A 9,271-nucleotide genomic window follows, 5' to 3' on the forward strand; every position below is an offset into this window, starting at 1 on the left:
CGTAAAACTAACAAATAAGCAAAAATAAATACACATGCGTCAAAAAAAAACAATTTTGTTATGCAATTTTAAAAACATAAGATTATTTTTGTAAGAATGTAGTATGTAAAAGAAGGCTCTTAATTTTTCAACACAGAAAAGTAGATGTTCAAATCCGTAATTGATTTAGAAAACAATATGCAGTCAGATATCATATTCGCAATTTTAATTCTGGAAAATGTTCTCTACATATTTTCGGCTCTAAGTTAAAATGCTTTCATACAGAAATTAGCAGGACGTATCAGTATAGACGTTCTGGTGTCATTCAATATTTGATAAAATGTAAACATAGTTGGTTTATTCTGTAAACATCCGGTATACGTGTATTCCTAAAATTATCATATAAAGGGCATATCAAAATAATATGGAACTCATCTTCAATTGCATTAAGTGTACATTTCTTTCATTTCTTTGAATGTTTTGGTGCCTACCAGTTTCTATAAATAGAACATGAGTAGATAATTTGAATTGTTCTATTATGTTTCTAAATTAAAAATTTGTGTCCAAGTAAATGCATCTGTCAAAAATGGGTTTCAATTCCTTGTAAAGAAAAAGTGATGAAGTGTCATGAATATCAGTTCGCCATTTTAAAATAATAAAAACCTGTAATCTATTGCTAAACATTATAAGAAAACTTTTAACAGATTCTCGATATATCGACATGTAGTTAAAACCTGACTCTTGTAAAAAAAATTGAACGCTTGATAACTGCCCTAAATGTGCTTAATTGTGATTCCCAAAAACAGGGTTTTCGCGCTATTTGTTGCCCTTTTACGAATCAACAACGCGATAACATGCCAGTATTTAATTAAATTCTCAATTCCCATGTGTCCTATTTGATATTTGTTTCCGATTTATAAATTTGCATTGACTAATCTTTATGATACTTCGGATACAACAAGCTTGTCCAGAAGCCTAGTTAAGGATTCGTATTGGGGTAGTCGGACCACGTTCAATGTTATTGTTACTAATATATTACAAAGTTTCACTCCATAACTTGAGTTTAGTTGGACGTATTACACCTAAATTGTTTCTACGTAGCTTACGTGAAGTCCTGAATTATGATGCACTTATGTATGCAAGAAAGGAACTTGGTCCAAAGCATGAATTTTCTTTTGAAACATTCCAGCTTTGATTTGAAAGTTATGATTTTTTATTTTTAACACGTATCGAAGAAATAATAAAGAACAGCTGCTCTACGATACCATAAATAAAATTCTAAGAATGCTGCTATTAGGAACGCATGTAACGGTTGATGATATAATGAAGAGTTTAGAAGACAACTTTAATGACGTAGCTAGTGAAGACAGCACTCTATCAAAATGTATACCAGCAGAACAGAGAACCGAACAGTCATTGTAAAACTTTGGTATAGATTAACAGATATGATACTCCAAACAAGGACGAGACAGAATTATGACAGAAAAAAAAAATGATTAATATTTATTTAATAATCGTGACATGCCACGCGTGGATACTTTGAGAGTAACTTGACATATGAAGAACTTCGTCAAACGTTAAGAGCAGAGTGGTATTAATGAAGGTTCAGACAGGCCGAAGAGAGGTGAGATACACGAGTGAGAAGTTACGATGGCAGTGATGCAACGACGAAAGAATATCGGAAGACAACACAGCCATGAAAATAAAAAAAAAAACAATTATAATATCGATGTTAAAACTTCAATGTTTTGAGCTTTTACAAATGTACCAACGTGGTACTCTTAATGACAACATAAACATGTATTTTAAAGCACAGCAATTAAAATAAAAAAGTATTAAAAAGAACAAATTCGTTACGATGTTTAAAAAACAAAAAAACTTTAGAGCTTATCGAAGTATTCTGATCCTTACTTATCGCTAAAAATATTAAACGTGTGTATACAAACTTAACACTGAAAATAAAATTAGTAAATTAACAAAACAAGTATGTAAAGATGCTAAAACAGCAAAGTATCTAGTTTTTGGAACTGTTCTCGCATTGTACTTATCACTACAAACAAAGGAAAATTTTATTTCCTAACACAACATGAACATAATTAAGGGATAAATCACTTTTTTACGATGCTAAAACATTCCAATAACACATTTCAAAATAGCATATATCCGTAACATTAACAAAAAGTTTACCTTTACTCAGCGACACGATCCACTACCAAGACGCGAATGCAAAATGTTGCTCTGTTACACTTCGGCTACCTGTTACCTTGGTCTTTATAGTGTAATTAAATTGTATTTATAGTTGAACAGGTTTATGAAAACATGCAGTACGGATATTAATTCACTTAAAAGGCAGAGTATCTTTTTAATTGGTCTAAATAGGTTCAAACAATACAGCAATATTAATAAATATTCTTTTAGTCTCATTAAGACTTTAGTATGTATGCAACACAATTCTATTTGACATTTGCAGCATAAATTTCAAATGCCCTAAGTCATAATGAAAAGGTCATATAACTGACGGAATCGTGTGTCATAAAGGAAAGAACACATACAATATGTTTGTTTGAAAATGGAAAATAATATGTTATCAAGTTAATACAATGAGAACATATTTTTTCCTGAATTTCGTAATTTGCGATATAAAAACGCACAAAGAGTTATACAATACGTGATAAATGAAAACGCGTACTTATTAAAGATAAAAAAAGAACCTTAGATGCGTTATAACAATGAAACAGGAAGTAAATTATATAAAGAAGCACATACAGATACAGAAAAAATACGAATCAACCATATTGCGCAGAAGGGTTGGATATCACAAGATTCATTTAGCCTATGAAATTATCAGAAAATAGGACACTACATTTAAAATGTAAAGTAACCGTCGGCCCAAGTCAGGTGATATAAACAAACTGCTTGCACGAGATCTGCCTAAGAGCTTGCAGGTATTATGAGCATAGTAAATAAACCTTTTCAAGACCAAGCATTTGCAAATTAACGTTCTTTGTGAGCTCATTCGAAATCAAGTGAAAAAAAGGTTTAAAAATGTATAAATGCGCACGCGAGTCTCGGATTTAACCGATAAGTTTCTTCAAACTAATGCAAAAATCTGCATATGCAAAATCAAGCAGTCAGCTTTGTCGAATAAATGACAAAATGCCAAATGTGTGAGCGCAGCGTAACGAGCATTTTCATAACCAATTAGATCTCATTAATAAGAATTATTTTATAAATTATTTTGTGCAAGACCTATATTTTGACTGGCATTTGTACATCAACGGGACATGTATAGGTAAATAGGTTATCCTGTTGAAGAATCACCAATACGGTTACCTCCCCTATTGAGAAGAAGTCTTTGTGTGCAGCTTAAATTGTTCTGTCTTAATTATTTGATATTTTAATTCATCTGTTTTTGGGACATAGTTTTCGAAAGGTAAGCATTTAAAACGTAACTTAGTCAGACAACCAAACTTGTATTGTTCTGTGTAACATTGACTATATGGTATTTACGTACACATAAATTCATATTTATGAGTTGTTGTCTACATAATTTCATGTTTTCATGTTTTTACGTACAACAACACACATAGCATTTAGTGTGCGCGATAATACCTGGCGAACTAAAAGCTACGCATGAAGTGCATCGTGCATTCGGTTATTTACGAAATAAAATTATTCGCCTCAATTCTCTTAACCTTAAGTTGTACACGTATGCTAAACGATGTGTTCAAAACAGAATACCCTGGCCTTGGCCTTGTCATTTGAATGTTCAACTTTTAGTATTATCTCAATGTAACAATACATTTGTGGTAGCGATGATATGTTTAAAATAGCTGCCATTAGTAAGCCTAAAAGCTGATGGCTGTGCGTTATTAAAAAAATCGATTAATTAAACTCAAATTTAAATAACTTCCACTTTCGTTTCGTGTACTTTCGCTTTCGCAATGATTTATTCTAATCGTTTAATACTTTTGAAACGCAATTTGTCGCGTATACACTATTATTGAATACATAGTAACAAGGTACAATAATACACGTATTTTAAAATAGCGTTAGCAGGAATATGCAATACATATTAATAACACAAGCAAATTACAAACTAACTATATACTACTAAATTAAATGAGTCGCGTTCTGAGAAAACTGGGCATAATGCATGTGCGTAAAGTGTCGTCTCAGATACGCCTGTGCTGTCTGCACATGCTAACCAGGGTCGATACTTTCCGCTTTTATGACATTTTGCCTTCAAATGAAGTCTCTTCTGAGCAAAAAACAATTTAAGCGGAAAGTGTCGTCCGAGATAAGCCTGTGCGGACGGCACAGGCTAAACTAGGACGACACTTTACGCACATGCATTATGCCCTGTTTTCTCAAAACACGACTCAAATAAAAAGAACTTATTGTTAATTTTTCAGGGCCTAAACCAACATAAAAATCAAAAACAAGCGATAATATGCGAAATGGGAAATGCTAATAAGAAGCCGTTATCAAACGAATGTGATACCGACTCTGATTCGTCATCAGACTCCAGACCCGGTGAAATTATACTCGTAGATCTGACGGACTCGGATGAGGATTTAAATCCAGAAGACGCCAAAGTTATTAAAAATCGATATCCAGACGCATTAAACGATGTCGAAAAATATTCTGACGGTGGCACAAAAACGCATGAGATGGAAAAAGAACAGGCTGGTATTAAACGCGGATTCCAGGATATAGAGGACACCGCCAGTCAAAGAAAAACGCAGCTGTTTTGTGGACCATGCAACATTCAACGCAAAACCGCCATTGCTATGACGTTCTGTCCTGTTTGTGACAACGATCTTTTGTGTGCACTGTGTTCATCGATCCACAATGCGTTGCCTGTAACGAACTCGCATACGTTGTTAGACGTTTCTGCATATCCGGCTAAAAACGAAGAGGGAAATTTTGGTACAGGATACAAACCTTTCTGCAACCTGTGTCTTATTCAAAAAGTTGAAACTGAAGCAATCCTTTTATGTCAAGTGTGCGACACACAGCTGTGTGATTCGTGCAGCAATCAGCATAAAGCACAGAAGGCGACCCGTTCTCACAATCTAATAAACATAAATGACAAAACACCTAAGACCAAACGGTATGTTTGACGAAAAATACCACATTGTTAAGGATAACTTACATACAATAGATCATAGAAAGAAAACTAATGCACTCTGAATACATTTATAAATTATTTGACTTGGTTTTTTACTCAACAAGCAAAGATGACTTGTTCCAAACACTTTTAAAAAAAACAGGTAGTCGTGCAAAATACATCGCATACTGGTTCGTGTACGTTTAACAATCGATTGTAATATACTATTTTGTCATAAACTCCTTCACAAAAGGATAATATGCAAACAGTTTAATATTTATTTTTATTTTATCATATCACATTCAGAGCACGACTACAACCACCATGTACTTCAACATCTCCGGACGAAGAGGAAACGGTTAGTGATTTCCTAAACAATTTAGTTTTTCAGTTGAGAAAATAGTTCGAAGTTAGTCTATGGTCAACCTTTAACATATTAAAATCGATTGCATTCGATCTTTCAATTTGTTTTAAAATAACTGTACAAAAGCACGTTCAAGTTAATTTCGCAGATCAATAGTCAAATGTATTATATAGTATCCACTATATGAACAAATACCTATTATGATACCTTCATCTGCCCCTTTCGTTCTTTGAGCAAGTCTAACCGACTGTATTGTGTTCCAGAAAACTCCTAGTCGACCAACAGCACATTCCGTTACATCAGACACTGTCACGCTTGCATGGACAAAGCCAACGCAATTTGAGGAGGAGAATTATTTTCAGATCGGATACAAAGAGTCGGAATCAAATTGGAAGATATATTCCGGCGAGTTCACAGAATGTACCCAGGTTCTGACAAATATCAAGTGTAACACAGAGTACATATTTCGGGTTCGAGCTGCTTACAGCAACGGAGAAGGACCATACAGTGAGGAGAGTGCAGTAGTTAAGACCCCAAATTCGGCTGCCTTCAGATTGTGTGAGGTGTCTGTGCGTAGTGATAATGAAGTTACCCCTCCCTTTCGGTACGCTTTACCATTGCGCGAAATCACAGATGCGCGAAATGCAAAGGCTAAAACACGAAAGTTTGTTTTAGGTAAGATGTTCATGTATTTTCGATGATTAAATGTATACATTCATATGTATGGTTTGTAATTATGTTTATTTCATTTAAGAAATGACACCAAACTAGGTTTATTTAATTTAAGAAATGACACCAAACTAGCATAATATCTTTTAAAAGAATAAAGTCGGTTAAACAAACATTATGATGCTGCGTATTCAATATGTTATGGCGTGTGTTGTGTTTTTCGTCTTAGTCGTCTTTGTTGTATCAAGTTTCTCAGCACAAATAGTGTTCACAATCGTTTTATTAATTTGAATAAGTAATAAATCATTATCGTCTATTAAAAATTGGAGTTTCATGTTTTTATATGAATTACAATTTTATGTCCGTGGATCTGCATAACATTTTAGATGAACAGTGAACGGTTTTGCCCATTATTTTAACACTTCATATTCAAGTCCACAGTAGCTTCTTACTCAAATTCCTATTTGGTTAACACTTAAACGTTTTGCAAACTTTATTACAATATAATTTCTGTATTTTTATAGACAAGAAAAATGAGAGATACCAAAATATTAATGTGACATCTTTACGTTGTTTTTAAGGTTCGCCCAAAGACACTGATTGGAAGGAAAAGACCTTACTGATGATTGGAGAGACAGGGACAGGCAAGAGTACCCTGGTTGATGGAATGGCCAATTACATACTGGGGGTGACCTGGAACGATCCCTTTAGGTTTAATATTGTTAATCTAGAAGACGAAGAAAAGAAAAAGATTGGAAATCAGGTAAATATGATTAACTTTTTTATGTTTATTATATTATAGACGTGCTAGGAGGTAGTATTTTGTCATTATTAGGGAAATTCGACTTATCGGAAGTGAGTAAGAAAGAACACATTTTTAATTTTATTATTTAAACTTATAAAAGTATATACTAATTTGTGTTTTCTCTCAATCATTTATCTACCGCCTATACATACAAACAAAGACCGGGTGTAAATATAAACAAAGAATAACTTACAAAATCGAAACTTATTCCGATAACAGCATTACTCATCATGTGCGTAACAAACTCGTCAATTTGTATAATGGTTGCAGGCGGTATCTCAAACAGAATGGATAACATGTTATACCATCTACCCGCACGAAGGAAGCAGAATTTCATATACAATCAACATTATCGACACCCCGGGCTTTGGGGATACACGCGGGCTTGATCGGGATCAGGAAATCGTTGAACAAATCAGAGAATTGTTTTCCGCAAAACCCCCAAAGGGCGTGCTATCTATTGACGCAGTTTGCTTTCTTATCAAAGCGCCGGATGCGCGATTAACGCCCGTACAAAGTTACATCTTCCAGTCAATCATGTCATTATTTGGAAAAGACATTGAAGACAACATATGCTCACTTATAACATTTGCCGACGGTATGGACCCCCCTGTTCTTGCAGCAATTAACGAGTCAGGATTGCCGTTTGGTGAGCGTTTCACGTTCAACAATTCTGGTCTTTTTGCAAGAAACACGGGTCTTTCTCAGAGCTGTTTATCACCTATGTTTTGGGATATCGGTCTTGTAAGTTTCAGAAATTTCTTCAATCACATGGATTCACTGGAGACAAAGAGCCTGCAACTGACCAGTGATGTTTTATATGAGCGAAGCCGCTTGGAAGCAACAATAAGAAACCTACAGCCAATGCTTGACGTTGGACTTAATAAAATCAGCGAATTAAAATCGGAGATAAACATTTTTCAAGAAAACAAGTCTATTATCGCCGATAATAAAGACTTTACGTATGTTGTTCCGACAACTAAACACATAAAAATCGATCTACCAAGTGGATTACATGTTACAAATTGCACATATTGCAATTTCACTTGTCATGAAAACTGCTCTATTGTGAACGACGCTGAAAAGATCGGGTGTTGGGCAATGACAGATGGATTTTGTAGAATTTGTCCGGAAAGATGCTTCTGGAATCAACATGCAAATACGCCGCACATTTTCGATTACATCACTGTTGATGAAACGAAAACATACGCAGAAATGAGAAAGAAATATGAAGAGGCATCGGGAAAGCTTCTAACCCAGGAACAAGTGTTGGACAAAATGAGAGAGGAGCTTGACGAAATCGACGATATGATTCAAACGATGATGCTTGTTGTCCGCGATTGCAATATCCGTCTTGGGAAAATTGCTCTGCGTCCAAATCCGTTGTCCATGACTCAACACATCGATTTAATGATTGAAAGTGAAACGATGGAGAAGAAAGATGGCTGGTATGAGAGAATTCAGACGCTGTACAGGTTCCGTAAGCGAGCTCGGGTCGTGAACGACGCTGAAAGTTTCTTCAAGGAAGCAATAAATCTTGGGGTGACTGGGAGCAGGCGAAAAGATAAGGAAACCATATTTAAAAGGTTTCGTGATATGTTTGAAGGGAAAATACATACGGATGGACAGCCAACATCAAGTAGTAGTGTAACGTTTACTGGAGAAGAGTCGAATGCATGCAATGACCAGCAACAAACTGATGACAGTGACATCACAAAATGATTTTTACCAACAGTAATTATAAAGATCAATATTATAATAGCGACACTTAATGTTCATGTTGTTTTATTACATTTTAAGAAACAATGGGTTTATGTCACCATGTCTATCTTGCAATTAATGTCAATGTTTGAATCGAGTCTGAAAGTTGGCTGTGATCAGAACGTGTTCATTTTTATGTCCCCCACCACTATAGTGGGGAACATTTAGTTTTTGCCCTGTCTGTTGGTTGGTTTGTTGGTTGGTTTGTATGTTTGTTTGTGCAAACTTTAACATTTGCAATAACTTTTGCAATATGGAAGATAGCAGCTTGATATTTGGCATGCATGTGTATCTCATGGAGCTGCACATTGCGAGTGATGAAAGGTCAAGGTCATCATTCAAGGTCAAAGGTCATATATATGGGGACATAGTGTTTCACAAACACATCGCTTGTTTGAATACCGGTTTTAATATTTCTCAAAATTGTCGAATCTGATTGCCTATTGAAGTTTCTCTATTGAAATCTAATCGACTTCTTCAAGTTTATAAAATTGTTGTACACTTTGAAGGTGTAATCAAAGTAAGTATTCCTGAAGATTGAGTAGTTTTAAGATTAAAGTTCGTTTGTTGTGTCAACTCT

At 34.8% G+C, this 9,271-nt stretch overlaps 1 protein-coding gene across 1 annotated transcript; it reads left to right on the plus strand.

Annotated features, from left to right (window-relative positions):
* Positions 1 to 4,291: 4,291 nt before the first annotated feature.
* On the plus strand, positions 4,292 to 8,689 carry LOC127844936 (uncharacterized). Its single transcript, XM_052375501.1, has 5 exons — positions 4,292 to 5,095; positions 5,399 to 5,450; positions 5,720 to 6,131; positions 6,707 to 6,888; positions 7,201 to 8,689. Exons 1-5 carry the CDS (start codon positions 4,440 to 4,442, stop codon positions 8,650 to 8,652), a joined length of 2,754 nt encoding a protein of 917 aa, XP_052231461.1. The 5' UTR covers positions 4,292 to 4,439; the 3' UTR covers positions 8,653 to 8,689.
* Positions 8,690 to 9,271: the final 582 nt, after the last annotated feature.

This window comes from Dreissena polymorpha, chromosome 9 (assembly GCF_020536995.1).
Source record: "Dreissena polymorpha isolate Duluth1 chromosome 9, UMN_Dpol_1.0, whole genome shotgun sequence".
Classification (NCBI taxonomy): domain Eukaryota; kingdom Metazoa; phylum Mollusca; class Bivalvia; order Myida; family Dreissenidae; genus Dreissena; species Dreissena polymorpha.

Excerpts from the sequence above, each read along its gene's own strand:
- LOC127844936 (XM_052375501.1), top strand. The coding sequence starts at position 4,440 with ATGGGAAATGCTAATAAGAAGCCGTTATCAAACGAATGTGATACCGAC. Across the intron at positions 5,096-5,398 it reads AAAACACCTAAGACCAAACG|AGCACGACTACAACCACCAT; the intron begins GTATGTTTGACG and ends TATCACATTCAG. Across the intron at positions 5,451-5,719 it reads CTCCGGACGAAGAGGAAACG|AAAACTCCTAGTCGACCAAC; the intron begins GTTAGTGATTTC and ends ATTGTGTTCCAG.